Consider the following 20,516-nt stretch of genomic DNA (forward strand, 5'->3'; position numbering starts at 1 on the left):
TGTGGTGAGAAAACCCACAGAAAGCCCTGAGCGGTGTGACAAAGAACACCACAGCCGTATAAAACCCACATTGGGGTGTCCCACAAGAAGGGCATCCCGACTCCATGTGTGAGGACATCTGGAAGGAAGGGATGGATGGATGGATGGATGGATGGATGGATGGATGGATGGATGGATGGATGGATGGATGGATGGATGGACATCCAACCCATCTCTCAAGGGGTTGTGGAAATTCATGTTGCAATTTGGGAATGGCCACCTCTACCCTCTGTGAAACACTGACATGGGTACAGACTACATTCTGTGTGTCCCTGCAAAGCACCATATCCCTGACCCCATTCCCTTGCATGTCCCAGCACTTCCAGCTTGGCCAGCACAGTGAGGGATGGTGTCTCATGGAAAACAACCTTTCTCCAACAGGATTTTTCAAGCCTTGGTGAAGTGATGTGTGGTGAGGTTTAACTGGGTCCTCTTCAGAGCCCAAGTTCCCCGAGGCTCTGCTTTGTGGCCACCTCTATTGCTTTCACCATGTTCAGTAGCCCAGGGCTGCGAGTGAGCAGATTCCTGTGGGAGAGCCCGCGGCCATGGTGTTGGGATCATCCCTCCTCCACCTTGCCGGCTTCCCAACATTCCCTTGAGCACTTCAAACTGATCTGGGTGACACCACCACACCCCAGCCAAACCACCCCAGCCTGTTCGACGCTGTACTTCTGCAGCTGTTGCCATCCCCACTGATGAGTTGTGGTTTTCTGCCAGTACCAGGGAGGCTGTTCCCAACAAGGATGGCACGGGCATCCCTGACACGTGCTGCCACCACAACAGGGCTTGGGGGGCTGGTGGGGCACCCAGTGCTGACGGCAGCACAGCTGCAGGGCCTGGCTCTGCCAGGGAGGGAGAGCAGTGCTGATGATGGCACATGAGAGCCCAGAGAGCGCCGAGAGCCAGGCCCACGGCAGGGACGCACGAAGGATCACCGAGTACGGAGACTTGGTGAAATATTAAAGCAGGTGCTTAATAAAGCGAGCCCAGCGGCAGCAATTACCCTGTGTAATTAACCTGGGAAGGAGAGGACTTTGTCCCCCAGCCAGGTGGTGCAGGGAGCTCCTGCCAGCAGATGCTGGAGGTGGCACGGACCTGGCACCCAGCAGTGCATAGCAGGGCTTCCCCAGGCTTCGCTGGGGCAAGGCAGGACCTGACCTCCCAGCATGGCTCACCCTGCTGCAGCCCCAGAATAACACCAGGTAGGTGAGCGGCAGAGTGCTGCCTGCTCTGGGTGCTGAGAAATGGTTTGGGATCCCCCTGGAGTCATTGTCCCCAAGTCACAGTGAGCAGCTGGGCGAGATTCACACCTGAGCATGGCTGGCCAAGGCACCACTGCTCCCATAGTGCTCCCCAGCAGGGCCCAAGGGCACCCCTGGGCAGGGAGACCCAGCTGGGGGTGGCCCTGACGGTGGCCATGGCCCCTGTTCCCCCTGTCCCTGTGGGGCGTGGGTGCTGGTGGCACTGGTTCTGGCTGGGGCAGCCGCCCTCCTGCCAAGCCACCCTGGATGCAATGCCACTTCCTGCCAGGAAGCTCTGCCTGGACAGGCACTGAGCCAAGCTGTGCCAGGCCAAACCAAGCCAAGCTGAGCTGAACTGTGCTTACCTAGGTGGCATGACGTGCCGAGCTGTGCCAAACCAAGCTGAGCTGAGCTGTGCTGTAGGTGCCACATAACCAAGCCATACTGAACCGAGTTGAACCATGCTGGGCTGAGGTGAGCTGAGCTGTGTCAAGCTGAGCTGAGCCAAGCTGAACTGTGCCTACCTAGGCAGCATGATGTCCTAAGCCGTGCTGAGCTGAGTCATGCTGAGCCATGCCAAGCTCTGCTGAGTTAAGCCGTGCCTATTTAGGTAGCATGATGTCTCAAGATGTGCTGAGCCAAGCCGAGCCAAAGTGTGTCAAGCTGAGCTGTGCCTGCTTGTCCTGAGTTGTGCCAAGATGAGCTGAGCCATCCTGTACATGGCATGACATCCCAAGCTGTGCTAAGCCAGGCCAAACTGAGCTGAGTCCACCTGAGTGTCCTGACTGTCCTGAGCTGTGCTGAACCGAGACAGCTGAGCTGAGATGAATTGCACCTATTTAGGTGGCAAAATGTTCTGAGTTGAGTCGAACCAAGCTATGCCGAGCTGAACCATGCCTACTGAGGTGCCACAATGTACAGAGCAGGGCTCAGCTGTGCTGAGCTGGGCCAAGCCAAGCTGTGCCAAGCTGAGTTGTGCCTTAAATGGGTGGCATCATGTCCCAGGCAAGACTGAGCCATGCCAAGCTGAGCTGAACTGTGCCTACTGAGGGGGCACAATGTCTTGAGCTCAGCCGGGCCAAGCCAAGCCAAACCAAGCCAAGCTGCACTGTGACAATCTGGCACATCATCATGTCCTGGTCTGTGCTGAGCTGTGCATATTGAGGTGGCATGGTGTCCTGAGCTGAGCTGTGCCAAGCTGGACCAAGCTGAATTGTGCCTATTTAGGTGGCAAAATATCCTGAGCAGGGCTGAGCTGAGCTGAGCTGTGCTGACCCGAGATGAGCCATCTCTACTGAGCTGGCAAAACGCCCCAAGCTGTGCTGAACTGAATCGACTTGGGTGGCATCATAGCCCTAGCTGAGCTGAGCTGAGCCGTGCCGGACTAAGCGACACTGAACGCACCTACCTAGGCAGCAGAATATCCTGAGCAGGACTGAGCCAAGCCAAACCGTGCCGAACCGAGCCGAGCCGTGCCTACCCAGGCAGCACGATGTCCCGAGCCGTGCCGCGCCAAGCCACGCCGAGCCGAGCCGAGCCGAGCCGAGCCGTGGGTACCAAGCTGCTCCGCCTCCCCCCCTCCCGGGCCGCCGGTGCCGGTGCCGGTGCCCGCGGTCCCGGTGCCCGGCGCTCCGTCCCGCCCGTCTCCCATTGGCGGCGGCCGGTCCCGCCCCGCCCCGCTCCCCCGCCGGGTGGCGGGCGGCGCCCCGCGGGCTGCTGCCGGTGGCGGGCAGAGCCGTCCTTGTCACAGGTGAGTGCGGGGACACGGCCTCGACGCCCCGACGGCACCGCCTGGGCTCGGCGGGGAGCGGAGTGGGGCGTCCCGCAGGCACCAGGACGCTGCTGACTGTGGGGTCCCGCTGGGGACCAACCACCGCTGCCAGCGCATCCCTCATCCTCTTCCACGTCCAAGCAGAGCCGGCCAGGCTGTATCTGCCCCGCGAAGCAGGGAGTTGCAATGGCCCCTCGAGTGTTGACCACTAGTTGCAGCATGATGCCTAGAGCTGCTTCCTCTGGAAGCCCTGAGATTAGATGGGACAGAGCTGGCTTTGGAGCCTGTCGGCTGGCCAAGGGCTTCCCTCTCCTCTTCTCCCCTTCCCTTCCTCCCCTCTGGAGTTGTACTTGTTCTTGGAAAGGGTCTCATAGTATCTCTAGAGGCTTTAACAGGGCTGGCTACCTAGTGCTGAGCATCACTGCTTCATCCAGAGCTCCATCCAGGGTGCTGCTGGTGACAAGGTACTCACTGTGTGGGTATCCTTGGGAAATGCTGCCCAGCTGCTGCCTGCCTCTCTTTGGGCTGCCTGGTCCAAAGCTCCTCTGTGGTCCTGAGCTCCTCAGAGGATGTGCTATGCTCCCAAGTTTTGCACAGCTCTGGCTTGCTGGCTGAAGCTCTTTAGGCTATCTTGGTGTATACATGGTTTCTCACTCCTTCCTCCTGGCAGTGGAACTGCAGGATGAGAGCCAGGCTCAGCAGTGCATTGCTGTGAGGCAATGGTAGTAGAGAGATGAGGAGGAAGTGCTGGAGCTGGGGTGGTTTTTGCTCCAGGTGTGCCTGGAAGGTGCCACTGGCTCCACATGGATGCAGAGGGGAGGGAAACTTGTGGGCATGACCTTGGCAGTGCTCCCAAGGACAGGAGCCTGCATCCTGGTGGGGATGCCTGGGCTTGGAGGTGCTGAAGCTGGAGAAGGCAGTTTGCGTGTTTCCTTGAAAATTAAGGCAAGTCCTGGGTCCCCTGTCCAGCTTGAAGGGCTCTGTGGCAGCAGTAGGAAGTGCAGGGAATCCTCTCTGGAGGAGGAAGATCAGAGCAGCAAGGCAGTGGATGAATGAATGATTCAACTGAGTGAAGGTCAAAGCTGCAGCAGGGCAGGGCTGCCTGTGGAGGATGTCTGACAGCCATGCGCTCACAGGTGCCCTGTGGCACACCAGCTCTGGCAGCCCTGGCTCCCTGGCATTGCCTGTATCATTAGTGAGTCAGTGACTGGAACAAGGTGTTCTTGCCCCAGTGCATTGAGGTGGCACCTCTGCAGCTCTGATGTGTTTGCTCTTGGCTGTAAATACTTTGTGGTTTTACAGGTTCGAGGCGCAACCCGCGGTGCGGGGTTGGCGTTTCCGTGCTGCTGCTCTGGCAAGTGCCTGCCAAGGGGCAGATGTGAGGGCTGTTTTGCTGGGGATGGCATCCCTCACTTGAGTATTTGCATAGTAATTAGCCTGATTCTTTTATGGATTAATTCCAGGGAACTAGATATTGAGTAGCTGCTTGTGTCTCCTGTGGGAGCAGCCGGGAAGGATCAGCTCAGGGAGAAAGGCAGCCTGACCTTCCTCCTCTTGCCAATGGGAAGCAAAGCCTGGCAGAGAGAGCAGCATGAGCATAGATGGCTGGCAATGCTGGCCTCACTGAAGGTGTGTGAGGTCAGGGACAGAACTTCTGCCATGCTGTGTGTTGTGCTGGACCTTGCAGATCAGCTGAGAAATGGTACAAAGTCCCCTCCTGATGGAGCAGTGCAGGTTTCAGCCTGAAAATCTTTGGGCATCATTTCCTTGTATACACATCTTGGCTGCTGTCTTAATCCTGCAGTAGGTTCAGTGATGCTTATCTGGGGCAAGTTAAGGTGGCTGCAGTGCTGCTCTATCTCCCAGGTGATGAGTTTCAGCTCTTCCAGCTGCCCACTCTCCCTGGGAAGGGAGTTGAGCTCTGCATGTGATGCTCCAGCCCCGTGTGATGCTCCAGCGCTGTTCAGACATCACTGGCTAAATAAAACTTAGTTATGGCAGGGATTGAAGGAAAACTAACTGTGCAGCCCAGTGGGAAAATAGCAGAGCAGCTGTAGAGCTGCTGCAGAGCAAAGCTGCTGACCCTGTGGTAGCAGCAGGGGCTGGAAAGTTGTGGCGTTTCCCATCTGCTGCAGGTTTGCATTTTGGCTGTTGCACATGGGACTGGGGTTTGGCTGGAGCAGGGTTGGGCAGCCACCTGCTGCTAGAGGGGAGCAAGGGATGCTGTGCTTTCCCATGAGGCATCCCCTCATGGGCTAGCAAAGTAAGTGGTCACAAGTCCCTGCAGTGCTGTGTTTGTCTGGGGCTCTGACCTTGGGTCTTTTGTTCTGCATCCCAATGGTCCAGCTTCTCCAGGAGCACGGCTCCGGTGGATGCAGCCTGGCTGGGAGCAGAGGGTGAGGAAAGTGTTAATCCTGTATTCCTTGGGGATGTAACAGCTGTTTTCAGGGAGGAGGAGAATGCCCTCCTTTGCAGCCAGGGGCTGGGAGAGGTCAGCCCCAGGAGGCTGGTGGGGATGAGGAGGGGAGCAGAGAGCAGCTGCTAGGCCACGGCTGGGAGGGAGACAGCAGCTCTCTCCATGCCTCCCTTGGTTTGCTGTCCTGAGCCTGCCCTTGCCTTAAAGATGAGCTCACACCTGGCACAGGCTTTAGCCAAACTTGGCAAACCACAAGGACCCAAGCATACCTGCAGTGTGGGCAGGGTTGGTAGGGGCAGCTGCCTGAATGGAGCCTGATCCAGCACGGGGAAGCTGCAAGGCAGCCAATGCCTGGCATCCCTCACCAGTGTGTGACAGGGCACTCCAGGGTGCTGGTGCTGCTCACTGGCACCTGTGGGCCAGTGGTGGCAGTGGCTCACTGAGAGCTGCTTGCTCGAACCCCAGACAGCTGGTTTGTGTGTGCATCCCCCTTCCCAAATGTGAAATGGCACTGCTGGGTGTTCTTAGGGCCACTGGACTCCTCAGAGCTGTGTGAACAAAGAGGAGTATTATATCCCATACTCCTTCCCACTGGGAATTGGTACAAAAAGCAGTCCAGCCTCTGCAGCATGGGCAGGGCTGGTGGTCTGCAAGAGCAGGCTTGGAGGGAGGTGATGAGCTGCCATTTCTTGGCCTCTCCAGAGTCAGCCTGGCAGTGCTTTGTGCAAGGTTGGGTTTTGGTTGGGTCAGTTTAGACATGAACCTACAACATCCTTGGGTTCCTGTGGTCTTAGCAGATGCCTGTGGAATTCAGTGAGTCTACTGAAACCATCCAAATCAACTGGGTGCCTGGAGGTGGTGGAGGGATGGCCAGGAGCATCCCAGGGCTCCACTGAGCAGCTGGAGAAGCCTCTTGCTGTTGCCATGTGTGACTGTGTGGGGTGGTTCTTTGGATAGTAGCCAACTGCCCAGTTTACTGCAGATCCTTGAAAAGCACCAAATGCAAAGCAGCCCATAGAGTCTGCCTGCCTGCAGGGCTTTGCCAGAGCAGAGGAAGGACAGGAGTTGTGTTACAAGATACTGGTTCATACGCTTCAGCTTGGATGGAAAGTTGAAAATAGTGACTTGTTATTCTGTCTATAATGGTAGTATCTGAATTAACTCTCCAAATATCAGGATGGCTGCCTGAGAGAAGCAGTCTGGGTCTCCTGTATCCTTGCTCTTCCTTGGTGCAGCCTGTGAAGGAAGCTAGGAGCACCTGCAGATTGGTCTGTCTTCCAACAAATAATCTCTGTGAGCAAAATTGGTTGTTGGTCAGGCTGCCCAGACCCAAACCTGCCCTGTCCTCCTCTCTTCTCCTTCCTGGCTGCAGGGAAAGTGTGATTTTCCTGGTGAAGCCTTCTTGTTACAATTGCATGCCCCATTAACAATCTGAAATGGGTCAGAGCTTCACATCATGTTCAAGGTTAACAGAGGCTTTGCAACTTGCAGTGCTTCAGTGTTTCCCATGGACTCCACAGATGTTGAAGCATCTGCTGGCTGCAGCAGGACTGAGTGATTCAATCCAGATGTTGGGACTCTTGCTTTCTGCCATGAAGGTAAATCACTTTCTGTGGTAAAAAAAGCAGTGTTGCTCCCGTCTGGACTTTGATGTTGTCTCAGATCTATTTTCCAGCTAAACAAAGTGACTGAGAAATGCCAGGGTCAAGGATTCAGGGCTGGCTCTGGGATTGGCACCTCTGCACCACGGCGTGGCTGGAGCACCTGCACAGCACGCTCACAGCCTGTGCTTGGTGCTGAGCCTGCCAGCAGCCTTGCTGTGAGAAATGCTTTGTGCAAAGGTGCTGCAGCTCTCCGCAGGTGACTTTCACTCTGCTTCTGGAGCCAGTGACCCAGCTCAGAGGTACCTGGGATCTTTCCCCAGCCTAAGTGCAGGGGGTTGGAACTAGGTGATCTTTCAGGTCCCTGCCAAACCAAACCATTCTGTGATTCTATAAGTGAAAGCTGAAAATCTGCTCATTCCTTGAAATTGCTCTGATTTTTCCAGAATCTATTAAAAATTAACAGCAGAGGCAGCTGCTGCCTCCAAGCTGAGGGGTGGGACAGGACCAAAATCAAACACCCAAACTCCAGCCCTGGTATACAAGCAATTCCTGGTATACTTGAACTTAAAAAAATGCAACATTTAACTCTAGTTACAGGGTTTGCTGCTGGCTTTTGGGAACAGAGGAGGAAAGCTGTTTTTTCTGCCTCTATCTGCAGGGCTGAAGCTCTCCCCCCGCTTTGTCAGCAGCCCTCCATGGATTTAGGATTCTTCTTTCCCACGTAAGGTTTCTTCAGAAATAGATACCTACCCCTGCTCACCGCAGGCATGTGGATAGATATGCTCGGCTTTTTCTCACTTATCTATAAAATAAGCACTTTTGAAGCCTACTAATGACACAGACCTGTTGAGGTGGGAGTTTTTAGCACCGTTAACCAAAAATGATGAGCACAGCTAATTAGGAGGAAAAACACATTGAGGTTTCATACTGTGGGAGACTGGAGTTGGTAGAGAAACCCAAGCTGGCTTGATTAACCTCGGGGTTATGCGGGGACATGAGAGCAACAAAGCAAAGACTTCCCTGCCGAAATGAGATTGTCAGATGGGAACGGATGCTTTCGGAAGGAGAGAAGTGTAGGCAGTTGCTGCCCTCTAGTCCAATGAGCAGCACATTTTTAATGAGGTCTGGGATTGGGTTACCCACTGTTGAGTCTAGCTCCCCTCAAGCCAGGATCTGGTTACAGAAGAGCCGGTTGCTGCTTTTACTGCTGGGAGCACAGCACAGGGTTGGTGGGCTTGCCCAGCCAGGGTTTTGTTTGAGGGGGCTCCTCAAGGTGTTTCCACCAAATCTTTGCCTTCTCCTCATGGTCTTCTTTCAGTGCTAGCCTAAAACTGCAGCTGGAGGGGCCTTTTTTTTTCCAAGAAGGAAAGGCTGCAGGGCTTCTGGTACCTCTTCACCTCCTGATGTCCCTCCTGTCATCTCAGACCTGAGGTACTGCTGTGGAGCCTCCAAGGCCAGGTGGGATGGGGCTTGGAGCAATGTGGGCTAGTGGAAGGTGTCCCTGGCCACAGCAGGGCTGCTGGTACTGGATGACCCTATAAGGTCCCTTCCAGCCTAACTGTTCTATATTAAGGTGAAAAATGCTCAAATTTTCTATGATAAGGTGGACAAACTGCCCTCATGCTGTCAGTATGTTGCTACAGGTATAGTTTAGGACCTTTTATTTTTAACCTCCCCAGCATGTGCCTGTTACCTCCTTCCCTGCTCCCTCAGTGGCTGCAGTATATCCACCATGAATGTGGGCTAGTGGAAGGTGTCCCTGGCCACAGCAGGGCTGCTGGTACTGGATGACCCTATAAGGTCCCTTCCAGCCTAACTGTTCTATATTAAGGTGAAAAATGCTCAAATTTTCTATGATAAGGTGGACAAACTGCCCTCATGCTGTCAGTATGTTGCTACAGGTATAGTTTAGGACCTTTTATTTTTAACCTCCCCAGCATGTCCCTGTTACCTCCTTCCCTGCTCCCCTCAGTGGCTGCGGCATATCCACCATCTCCCATTCTTCTGTCTCAGCTTGTATGTGCAACGTATCACTTCTGCTTCCTTCTCCCCTGGAGAGCTGCCAGCCCCTGAGCTTTATCAGTTCTCCCTCGGGAGCTGGCTTCCCTGTCACACATGGCGCTGTCCTGGGATTTGCTGGCTCTAAGGCTGTAATCTTGAAAAGCAGTTTTTGGCTTTACAGGCTTTGCGGCAGCGCTTCCTCTTGTTGGGTGGTTGACCCTGTGGAGCCAGATGGCGAGTGACTCCCAGGCAGGCTGGGAACAGAGAGAAGGGATGGGCTGGAAAGCTCAGGTACCTGCCCTGATGTCTTCTGTGGCAGCTCTGAGAATCACAGAAGCTCTGAATGTTTGGGTTGGAAGAGGCTTTAAAGACCATCTTGTTCCAACCCCCTTGCCATGGGCAGGGACACCTTCTACTAGACCAGGTTGCTCCAAACCACATCCCACCTGGCCTTAAACACTTCCAGGGATGGGGCAGCTGCAGCTTCTCTGGGTTACGAGGGCCTCATCGTGTTATGAGTTACCCACTGTGACCAATGTTTGTTCCTCTCTCAGGTCCTGGTTACCAGGTGGGGACAATCTCCAACCTGGGGTGTGCAGCTATCCCAGGATGAATTCTGTCCCCCTCTTTCAGCTGTTGTGCTGGGCTCTGTCTAAGCTGAAGGAGACGTGTGGATGCTGCCCTGGCATTGCCTGGGTCAGCCCAACTATGTCCAAGCACATCAGCCTGGAGGGCTACCTTCATGTATTTTGGGGAAAATGCACCAAAATAGCCTTATCATACTCAAACTCTTACTCTGAAGATCTGGTGAGAGCTGCAGGTGAAGAGTAAGGAGGGGACAACTTGAACTGTGTATGGAAAGGGCAGGTGGGTTGAGGTCGTCATGAGACACAGCTCTGAGCCCGGGGGCTTAAACAGCTCAGTGTATTTCAAAAGCTGTCTTGGCAGAAGCTCAGTTGGTGTTTGCTCAAGTGTTTTGCTCTGTTTCTAAAAAAAAAAAAAAAAAGTCCCCCGCTTCACATGGATCTGGAAGCTGCAAAAGAAAATAGTTGGTGCAGCTGTAGAGACTATCATGATGTGGGAATGGGCAGGGCTTGCACCACTTCTGCTTGCTTGGGATTGTGGCACGAGGTGGGAGTTCACTCTTGTGTCAAGGAGAGTGATGAGATGGCACTTTATAAGCAAAGAAATATCTCATCAGCAAAATACCCCTAAACTAGCAGTGCTCTATTGAAACTGCCATAGCCTTATTGGGGTGCTGCAACTCTGAGATGCTTAACATGATGATCTCCTGGACTTGCTCTGACCTGTTGCTTTAGTCAGCACTGCCCCAGCATGGCTTTGTCTCTGCTGGCATCATTTGTGACTTGCCCACAGTGCTGTCTGGGTGGCACTTCAGAGCTCTCCCATGGTTGGCCTGTCCTACCACATGGTTAGAGATTCTCCTGGTCATGCCATGGCTGTGGTGCTTTGCTGTCCTGGCTAGAAACACCTTCCCTGAGACGTCCCTGGGTGGTGATGGCTCGTGGTGGTCCATGTAGAAGAGCTGTTCTTCCCTTCAGCTGCCTGTGGATGGATTAGCCCTGCCTGTAGCAGACCTTAGGCATGACCTGCTGCCTCTCTTTGCTTGTATAGCACACAGGAGGGATGGATGTGGGGCTCAGCTGCTGGTTCTCCAGCCTGCTGGGAGTCCCTGGAGAGCCCTTTTGCAGACTAGAGCTGGCCCACCAGCAGGTGCCCCAGCTATGGCTTTATTGCCACCACCTTATTCCCCAGGAGCATCTTCGGACATTCCAGACACCGCTGGTGGAGCTTTCTGGCTTCTCAGCCTGGTTCCTACCCAGCTCTCCCTCTCCAGGAGCCCAGGTGGATGTGTTACCAGTGCCAGATTGCCATTGGCACTGCTCTTGAGTGGCACTTGATCTTGAGTGGTCTGGTTGAGTTGTCTCTGGGCCATGGGTGTCCTTCCCAGCAACAGCTCTTCCTGATGGATGGCCTTTGAGGCTTGTCAGCTCCATGTTCCCAGTTCACCATGTTCCCTTTGAAGGTGATTATTAACCTGGCTATCACCACAGCTCTTGACAACTTCCTCTTGGAGGGACAGCCATCCATCCCGGATTAGCTCTCATGTACAGCCTGTGCCAGGTGATGTCTGTGCTGCTGACTTCTCTCGTGTGTCCCTGCCTGCTGCACGATCAAATTATTGACTGTGAGAGTCTCACTGCTCCTTTTGGGGAGAGGATCTCCCCTCGGTGGAGACAGCAGCTGCCGGAAGGTGCCATCCAGCCCCGGCGTGCGGTGAGCGGCTGCTTCTAGGAAATTCCTGTGCTCTTTCTGCGAAGTTCACAGCGAGGCTGGAGGTGGCACTTCCTCCCCCCACCCTGTCAGCCTGTGAGCCCAGGGTCACTGCTCACCGCAGCAGCATCGCTGCCATGCCAGGGCTGGGTTAATTCCTGGGCCCCAGCCTCTTTGAGCATCCCACCAGGCACTGGCTTTGCTTTGCAGGGGGTGGCTGGGCTCATTCCTGCCCTGCTGTCCCAGGGCACAAACAAGCTGCTGTGTTTATTAGCCCCACTGGTGGCAAGCAGCATCTGCTGCTCACAGCTTTGGTGGGGGATAAGGCGTCTGGATGGCTTTTAGTGACAGTGATGGGGAGGGCTGTGGACTCTGACACCTTTTTTATTACCCAGCTGCTTTTGTGCAATTAGTCCCCAATACAGATGCACCAGTAAAGCTCCTGAGAAATAGCCTTTAATCCAGAAGCTGTGGGTGCATTCACACTGGCCTGGGGGCTCCTCATAATTTCTGTCTGGTTGTGTTGGTTGTCTAGGCAGAAAATCAGATTTCCCCCCTTCTCTTTGCTAAGTGGGAGATAACTTCCCGGGTGGAGGTGATGACTGTGAGGCCCCAGGAACACTTGGCTAATCCACTGTAATTCAAACCATCTGGCTACTGTCCCCAGCACACTATGGCACCCATGTACCCCCTGCCATGGGCATTCTGAGCTCTGCCTTCTGTCATGAGTCTCCCTGTGGGGCTGAGGGTTTGTCTGACCCCTGCTCTGCCCCATAGGACCATGGAGGGATGTGTCTGTCCTGGGCTGTGGGAGCCATCAGCAATCTCCCTCCAGCTGCCTGTGCTGACTGTGTCATGCAGGGGGATGGTCCTAGGGGAGCAGAGGCAGTGTGTGCCCCCCTTGGCTCAGGTCCTGCTCAGGAAGGAGGCTGAGGCTTTGCAGGGATGCACACCCAGGCTGCTTGGGTGGGGGGCTCCTGCATTATCCACTCACTAGGGATTTGGGGTTGGGATTTGGGTCATCCCTAAAGGTATCTTCTGGCTTTAATTTAATTTAATTAGGCTTGTGGCTTCCTGAACCCCAGTGCTAAGGACCAGCAGTAGCATCACCTGCTGCCACCCTGTCTGCCTGTGCTTGGGCATGAGGGCTGCTCCCAAAGGGAATGGGGACATGGCATGCCAAGCAAGCCAGTGGCTGGGGTGCTGTTTCCTGTGGACAGTGATGCCACTGGATGGGTTGGGGGCTGTGGGTGCCCCTTCCCAGCTCCACTCCCACAGAAGTACCTTGGGTGTGGGCAGAGGGTGACTGATGCCTGGCTGGGGAGGACAGGGCTGTGCATGGCTGTGGTGTGGGCAGCTGCTGTGGGGACAGGTGCTCCTGCCTTCCCCTCCCTCTCCTGTGCCCTGCCAAGAATTTGTTCCCTTTTGCCCAGGGCTGACATCACCCTTTTATCACTCCTTGCTCCAAATGTGTGCGGCATCCGGAAGGTGTTGGCCACTGGGCCTTGTCCTGCCCACACAGGATTTTGCTGGGCATTTTATCCTGCCTGGACCTGCACTGTGCAAGGACCCCCTTGAGTTCCTCTGGGGGACTGCCATCCCCTCTGATGGCACCATCCCCAGCTGGTGCCACCTTGTCCTGTGCTTCTGCATCCATGAGGTGCCCACACTCCCAGGATGGAGCTGAGATGAACAGCTGAGTTAGGATCAGTGCCTGCTCTGGCACCTAGCTGAGCCTCCCTCAGTGCTGCCCAGCTAAATCCCATACCATGCCTGGAGAAGCTGGACCCATGATGGCAGGGAATCCTGTCAGAGCCAGAAGGCCACATTTAGCTTGGCATCCCAGGCAGGGTTTGAGCTTGAGCCTATGGAAACAAGTGGCTCAGCATGTTGATCCATTCGGCCTTGGTGCCCCAGCTCCTCCCCACTGATGGTGTCCTTGAACCTGGTGACAGCTCCATCATGGTGAGGCCTCTTGGACAGGGTGGTAGGACATACAGCCCTAAAGCTCTTAGGGGAGGTGGGATTGATGTCCTGGGATTTGAGGAGCAGCAGGGGGCACCCAGGCAAGGGCCTGCAGAGCTGATGGGGGTGGAGGGGGTGATGCTCTTCTCAGTGCCCAACTCAGCTGGCAAGCTCCCAGTTGGTGGAAGATGGAGCATCCTCAAGGGTACCTCCAGCTGCCTCGTTGCCAGGTGCCTGGGGTGCAGCCCCTGGGGCTGCAGACTGACCATGCTGCTAGGGTGACCATGGGGAGCTGGTCCATCACAAGAATGCTCAGCCCTGGGGCAACTCCTCTTCAGCTTCCACACCAGGGTCCTCAGCTGGGGTGGCTGTGGAGGTACCAGATCCAGGGAGCTGCCACTGTACCCACCAGGCTCTGGGCAGTTTTGCAGGCACATGGGAATTCTTCAGTGAAGTTGTGCTTCTCACTGCTTAGGTTTCTGTTGGTCCTCACCTGCTGTGCACGGTTCAGGGATGAGGATGCAGAGGTCATAAGGATGCCCAACTTCTGGTTCAGAGATGAGGCTCGGTTTATGGCTGAGGGATGGGGATGAGGATGTACACAGCTCATGGCATGGAAATGAAGAAGGTTGGCTTCAGGGCTTAAGATGCCCAGCTTGCGTTCCACAGCTCCAGAATGAGACTGCACAGCTCATGGCTCATGGATAGGGACTCTCAGCCTGAGAAGGGAAGTCACTCCTAGGTCGTGTTGGGGTGAGCACCGCAGACCTGTGCTGCCAGCCCTCCATCATGTCCTGTGCCAGCAGTGGGGGCAGGGGCAGGCACGAGGTTGTGGTTCAGCAGCTCCGGGGCTGCAGCCGTGTTATTGACCCTCTCTGCTCCAATCAGAAAACTGTAGCACTAATTTTGAGCATGTCTGTGTGTGGTGGCCTTGGTGCTGGTGCAGGAGAGCAGGATGAATACCTGAGACAGCAAAATGTCAGAGCGTGCCATGCCTGACTCACCTGAAAGAAATGAGTCCACACCAAAGCGGGAGTGCAGCTTCAGCCGGCTCCTGGCAGCGAGGAGGCACGAGCGGAGCAGGCTGGCTGGGAGCTGCCCAGCTGGCACAGCTCAGCCCCGGCGGTGGCTCTGCTGTCACTGGTGAAGAGCAGCTCTGGACAATGGATGCAGGATGCTGTGGTGTCAGTCCTCTTTGCCTTCCCTGAGCTGGTGGCAGGGCACCCCTTATGATGATGCTGGAGGCCAAACCTTTTTGCTTGCTCCAGATAAGTAAAATTGGGGCTTGTCATGCCAAAATTCTCTTGGAGGCTTGCATCTCTCACTCTTTGGGTAGCCGCTGAAGTGGCTGGAGCTTCCGCAGAGTCCTCAGGAATTGCTGCTGACCCGCTGCTCTGGAAAACGTCCGTCCGTCCCCTGGTGCAGGAGTTTGTCCTGGCTTGCTGAGCCTGTGGAGGGTTGCTGGATTTTGCAACCTGGACTCAGGTTTTTCTCTGCTCCTGCTGCAGCAAAAGCCTCTGTCTGCTGGCCCAGGGTCCGTGGGGATGCGATGCAGGGGCTTCAGGGTACCTGCTCTCCTCTGCTGCGCTCCCAATGCTGGGCTCCTGTGCTTGATCTGACCACGTCCCTCCCTGCAGCACGACTGTGAAACCAGTTGGCAAGCTGGGAGCTGGGGCGGGGGAAACTGGCGCCGGCATCTCCTCGTGATGCAGCATCCTGGGAGGGCAGCGAGCCCAGCGCCAGCCTTGCTGGAGCTGCACAGACTGGACGGCTCCAGCGCTCCCGGCGGGGCCGGGCCAGCGGCAAGGGCTCCTGTGCCAGCTCCAGCGTGGCCAGCAGCTCATGTGCTGGTGGCCATGGGGAGTGAACATAGCCCTGGGAAAGCTGCCATACTTTGGGGCCACGTGTTATGGGCCCAGGGGGTTCATTGTCCCTCCCTGCACTCTTGGCCATGCCTGAGCACAGCGGATGGGAAGCTGAGCAGCAGCAGAGACCTTAAATAACACCAGAGCATCCTCACCCTCCTGGCCTTGGGCCTCCCGCCAGCCTCCCAGGAGTTGTTTTTTTTTTTTGGTATGTGTGTGAATAAATTAGAACTTCCGAAACAAACCCTCTGACTGCCCTGCTCCTCTAAGGCAAAACAAATCCTGCCTGACTTGGACAGCATGTGGCTGTGTTTGCTCCCTCCTTGCCAGACTTGCCCATAAGAAGCCAGCAAACCTGGCTCTCAGTTTTTTGGGATGTTTCCCGGGGTTTTGAGAGTTACGTGGTGATAGGAAGCTTCATGTTTGGACTGGAAGTTTTTCTTGCATGGGAGCAGTGCAGGTAACCCTCCTGTCAGCTGCGTCATGGTGAGGCTGTGGCCACAAGCACTTTTATTTTTAAACGTTATCTTTATTGCAGTTTTCTCCTGCACTGCTTGGAAAGGTGAAATGCACCTTATCTGTTTGTCTGCTGGCAGCATGCACTGTTCCTAGGGAGGGGAGAGGTGGATGTGTGGTGCCAGCAGCACTTTCAGCATGCCCTGCAGATGAGGCTTTTGGGGGTGATGCCTGGGCAATACCAGGGACAGTGCTGGGGTGATGCTGAGCCAACCTGGCATGATGAGTGTTGGGTGTTGTGTGGGAAAAGGAGGTCCTTGCAGCCCCTTCCTGCCAACTGAGCACCTCTGGGCTGTGTTATCACTCTGGCCTCTGGCCAGAGGTTTAATTACAGGTTTCTGACGCAGCAATAGAGTAAAACTGAGCTGGGGACTGGGACAGAGATGCTGAACTGATGCTTAGCTGGCACCCCAAGAGCTCTAAGTGCCTGATCCCAGCCTGTGGGGTATGGAAGAGTGAGGCAGCCAGTCCCTGTGTCCACTCACCCAGCCTGCCCCCCACTCAAAGGCTGGTAGAGGGGTGCTGAATCTCATGACATAACAGTCCCCAGGACCACTGTTGTGTCCACCTGGGGTGGCTCCAGATGCCACACAGGGTCCGATTTCAGGATGTCCCCAGGAGCACCCAAAGGTGCAGGGTAGGAGGGTACAGGGCCATGGGGCTGGCCCTGCAGCGCTCCCCTGTTAATGGTTAATGTGGCTGGGCAGCGCTTGTGGCACAGACTCCCCGAGCTATCAGTGCTGCCATCGGCCCCGGGAACAGCCTGTACCTTGCCGCTGCTGTTTGTTTGCATCCCGACTGCTCCACCCTGGCCATTGGCCTTGTCACTGCTCTGCAACAGCCAGCTCCCGCCCGGGCTGTCCTCCAGCCACCCCGACGGTGGCTTTGTAGGTGACAGTGTCACCTGTGGTGCCCTGTTTGAACAGAGATCGAGGAAATGAGGCTGGGACCGGGCATGGAGCACCAGCACTTTCCCCAGTGGTCCATCCCGTTTGGATGCTCCCTTGAAGGATGCAGGGTAGGAGGAGCAAACCAGAATTTTTTTTTCTCCTCACACTTTTTAATCCTCTCATGCCTCAGCCAGGTGAAGAGGTCCTCTGCCTCTTGACCACTTTCTGGGTGAAAAGCATTCGGCAAAAGTCTCCCACTGAGCCTTATTGCCAGCTATGAATGGTGCTTGATGGAGCTTTTAGAGGCTATTTTGAGGGTTGATGGCCCCGCAGCGCTGCAGGGCTCTGGGCTGTTCGGTGTGTTGCTGGTGCCTGCAGGTTTACCTGCACCTTAAATCAGGGAGGTGCTGGGGCGATGGGGTTGCAGATAAAGGGAGTGTTTTCTTCCTCCCGCATGAGAGAGAAAACAGCAGCTCTGAGACCTGCTAATGCCCCAGGGCAAGGTCACATCCTGGTGAGTCAGGAGCTACAGCAGGTGCACCGAGGTGGTCCTCAGGCAGGGGAAGCTGATGCTGGGGTGAATGTTTGGTTCCTGGGGTTGGTTCCTGGTGACAGAGAGGCAGAGCTAGGGGATCTTTGGGGACTGGAGACAGACAGTGGCTGTCACTGCCCACTGCAAGGCTCTTCCCGTCTCTTTCAGGATGTGATTCGGGCTTTGGGCAGGCAACAGCCAGGCACTTGGACATCATGGGCTTTCGGGTGTTTGCCAGCGTGCTGGACCTGCAGAGTCCTGGTGCCCAGGAGCTGCGCCAGAGCTGCTCGACGAGGCTGACGCTGCTGCAGATGGACCTGACCAAGAGGGAGGACATCCAGCGTGTCCTGCAGCATATCCAGGCCCACACCAACAGCACAGGTAGGAGCCGCCTTTGGCAACCTCCCAGGACCCCACAAAACTCCCTGGGACCGCAGCCAATATGGCAGTGGCAAACCTCCATGTGTCTCCACGGGGGGCTGTGTCCCTGCAGGCACCTGTGGAACAGCCTTTGTCAAGCTTTCTTCTTGTCCTGGGGGACCCCACCATTCCCTTGCAGAATCCCCACCAGTCTGGGGAGCAGCTGGGAATCCCAGGGTGGGGCTTCCCCATTCAGGTCACCTCTTCAAGCACCCACCCCATCCCCACAGGACTCTGGGGCCTGGTGAACAATGCTGGGTTCAATGACACCATCGCCGACGCCGAGCTCTCGCCGCTGGGCAAGTTCCGCACCTGCATGGAGGTGAACTTCTTTGGCTCCCTGGAGCTCACCAAGGGGCTGCTGCCCCTGCTCCGCTCTGCCGGCGGCCGCATTGTCACCGTGAGCAGCCCTGCAGGTGAGCAGCTCCCTCCAGTGTGCACCCCTGGCACCCTCAGCCCAGGCATGGCCTGAGTATCCCCGTGGTGTGGTGCAGTTCCCAACCCCCAGGTGCTCCAACTTTCTCAGCCAGCTGGTACCAAGAACTCTAGGATGAGCTGGTAGCATTTCTGAACCCCATAGCAGCCACCAAGACATGGGGGAGACATGTGGGATGGGGACAGTCAGCCTGGTCACAACCCAAGCCCAGTTGCCATGTGCCTCCATTGGGGATGACAGCCCCAGCCAGGGTGGGAAAACCAACTTCCTCTGCCCTGCCCTTTTTTTTTTTTGCTGATTAAAACACTAATCCATCACTGGGGATGACAATCCCAAATTTTAGCTGGACAGAGTGCAAAATTTCCTCTTCCCTCACCACATTTTTCCCCCTATTAAAACATTAATTTGAAGCTGATTTCAGTTGTTTTCTCAGCAAAATAAACCCTAAGCCAGGAACACAGTCCTGCAACAGCCCTGCCCTTTCCCCCCAGTCCCCTCTGTCCCTGCTGGAGCACTGGCTCACTCTTTCTTTCACTTGTGCCAGGTGACATGCCCTTCCCCTGCCTGGCAGCCTACGGGGCCTCGAAGGCAGCCCTCAGCCTGGTCATGGACACCTTCCGCAGCGAGCTCCAGCCCTGGGGCATCAAAGTCAGCCTCATCCTGCCTGGCTACTACAAAACAGGTGAGAGGGTCAGTGCCTGCTCCCTGCCTGTGGGCAAAGGACAAGTATCCCAGGGAGGCAGAAGATGGAGGAAGGGGATGGGTAGTTGACGGTGCAAGCATGCAGCTTCTGAGCATCTCCAGCCACACAGGGACAGTGGCTATCCTGTGCTGGTGGGCTCTGCTGGACTGGAAACAGCATCAGGATCAAGTTCTGCCAGCAGCCCCCATGCCATTAGGACTGGTCAAAGCAGCTCAGTCAGGTTTATGATAGCGGCATCCCCACTGCAGGCAGGGTCCAAGACCCCTGGTCCAGTCTCAGGCTAGCAAGAGCCACTATGGTGCTACTACTGTACTTCCCTCATGGCAATCTTTGCCAGGGTCTCAGCTGGACTTTCCTGTGAGGCTGGAAGGTGACTGGGGCTGCTGGCACCCATGGCAGAGGGGCTGGAGTTGGGGGGCCCACAGCTCACGGGGACTGTTTCCTTGCAGGGACGACATGTGACCCTGCCTTCTGGAACCTGCAGAAGCAGCAGCTGTTGTCCAGTCTGCCCCAGGAGCTGCTGCAGGCCTACGGCGAGGACTACGTGGAGGAGATCAACCAGCAGTTCATCCAGTTCATGAAGGTGGCGGTGGAGGACCTCAGCGCGGTGGTGAACAGCATCACAGAGGGGCTTCTGGCTGCCAACCCAGCCGTGCGCTACTACCCAGGGCAGGGCCTTGGGATCATGTATTTCATACACCGCTACCTGCCCTATTTTGTCCGAGACTTGTTCTTGAAAGGATTCTTCATCAACCCCAAGCTGCCCCGAGCCCTGCGGCGAGAGCACCACAAGGATGTGAAGAAGGCCTGACCTCGGCCTGCGCAGGCCCTGCTCCCGGGCTTTCCAGGCACACCGGCCCCTGAGCGCGTGCAAAGCCAAAGGCACCGCCCTCCTGCACCGTGGGGGAACAATCAGCACTAGACGTTAAAAACCAAATTTCTTTCCAAAATCAGGTAGATCTATTTTCTATTGTGCAAGAATCAACATTTTCTAGAGACCTTGGTTTTGTATTTTTTCTAACGGTGTACCCTCCAAGAGGCCCATCCCTGCCTGACTCCGCAGCTCTGCACTACAGGCTGGGATGTACCTCCTCAGCTACCCACCACTTCCTTACTGCTCTCAGAGCTGTTTGTCTTCATCCCCTCTTGACTGGGTCAGGGCTGGGACCCTGTGGCCGCTGCCTCCCTGCCACTTATTACACACTCCACATGCTCCTGAAGAGTGCAGGGGCTGAGACCAGGCTGCCAGTGCTGCGGAGCTCTTCATGAGATGAACTATGTGATTGTCACTTTTTAAATAAATCCATTATTGATATTCCAGCAGGCTCTGGCTGTCTCCTTCCACAGTGCAGTGCTGCAATGTGGGCAGACCTAAGCTGGGTCACGGCTGGCACTGTGGCAGGAGCCTTGCATGCAGCAGCAGGTGCCACAGGTACTCCCAGAAAAAGGCTCAGCCTGCCAGGAGGGATTTGTACCCACTCCCTGCTCCTCCCCAGCCCTATGCCAAAAGCTTTTTTTTTTTTTTTTTGCTTTACTCTGACTTTGTGGCTGGGCAAGGATGGCAGCGGTGACAGTGCCCCACGTGGACAGCCCCAGGCACCAGGGACAAACCATGCAGCTCCCTAACTTATGGATCATTCCCATAAAGCTGCACCCCTTATCTCAGCAGCCAGCTGCACCCACAGACCAGGAACTGTCATGGCTTGGGCTGGAGGGAGTACCCCAGGTCACATGGGGTGGTACCACAACCATGCCTGTGGTGAAAACAAGTGTCCCTATTCAAACAGGAACCACACCAGGCTCCACTACCACAACTACCAGA

The 20,516-nt window shown here is 55.7% G+C and overlaps 1 protein-coding gene across 1 annotated transcript; it reads left to right on the forward strand.

Moving 5' to 3' along the window:
* Positions 1 to 2,930: 2,930 nt before the first annotated feature.
* HSD11B2 (hydroxysteroid 11-beta dehydrogenase 2) lies at positions 2,931 to 20,017 on the forward strand (the record flags this gene model as incomplete). The annotated part of the gene is made up of 5 exons (XM_039721542.1): positions 2,931 to 3,030; positions 17,304 to 17,516; positions 17,786 to 17,971; positions 18,536 to 18,673; positions 19,144 to 20,017. Coding segments are annotated over 5 exons (999 nt in total), but the record flags the coding sequence as incomplete, so codon positions are not given.
* Positions 20,018 to 20,516: the final 499 nt, after the last annotated feature.

Source organism: Passer montanus, unplaced genomic scaffold (assembly GCF_014805655.1).
Source record: "Passer montanus isolate IOZ18808 unplaced genomic scaffold, ASM1480565v1 scaffold45, whole genome shotgun sequence".
NCBI classification, from domain to species: domain Eukaryota; kingdom Metazoa; phylum Chordata; class Aves; order Passeriformes; family Passeridae; genus Passer; species Passer montanus.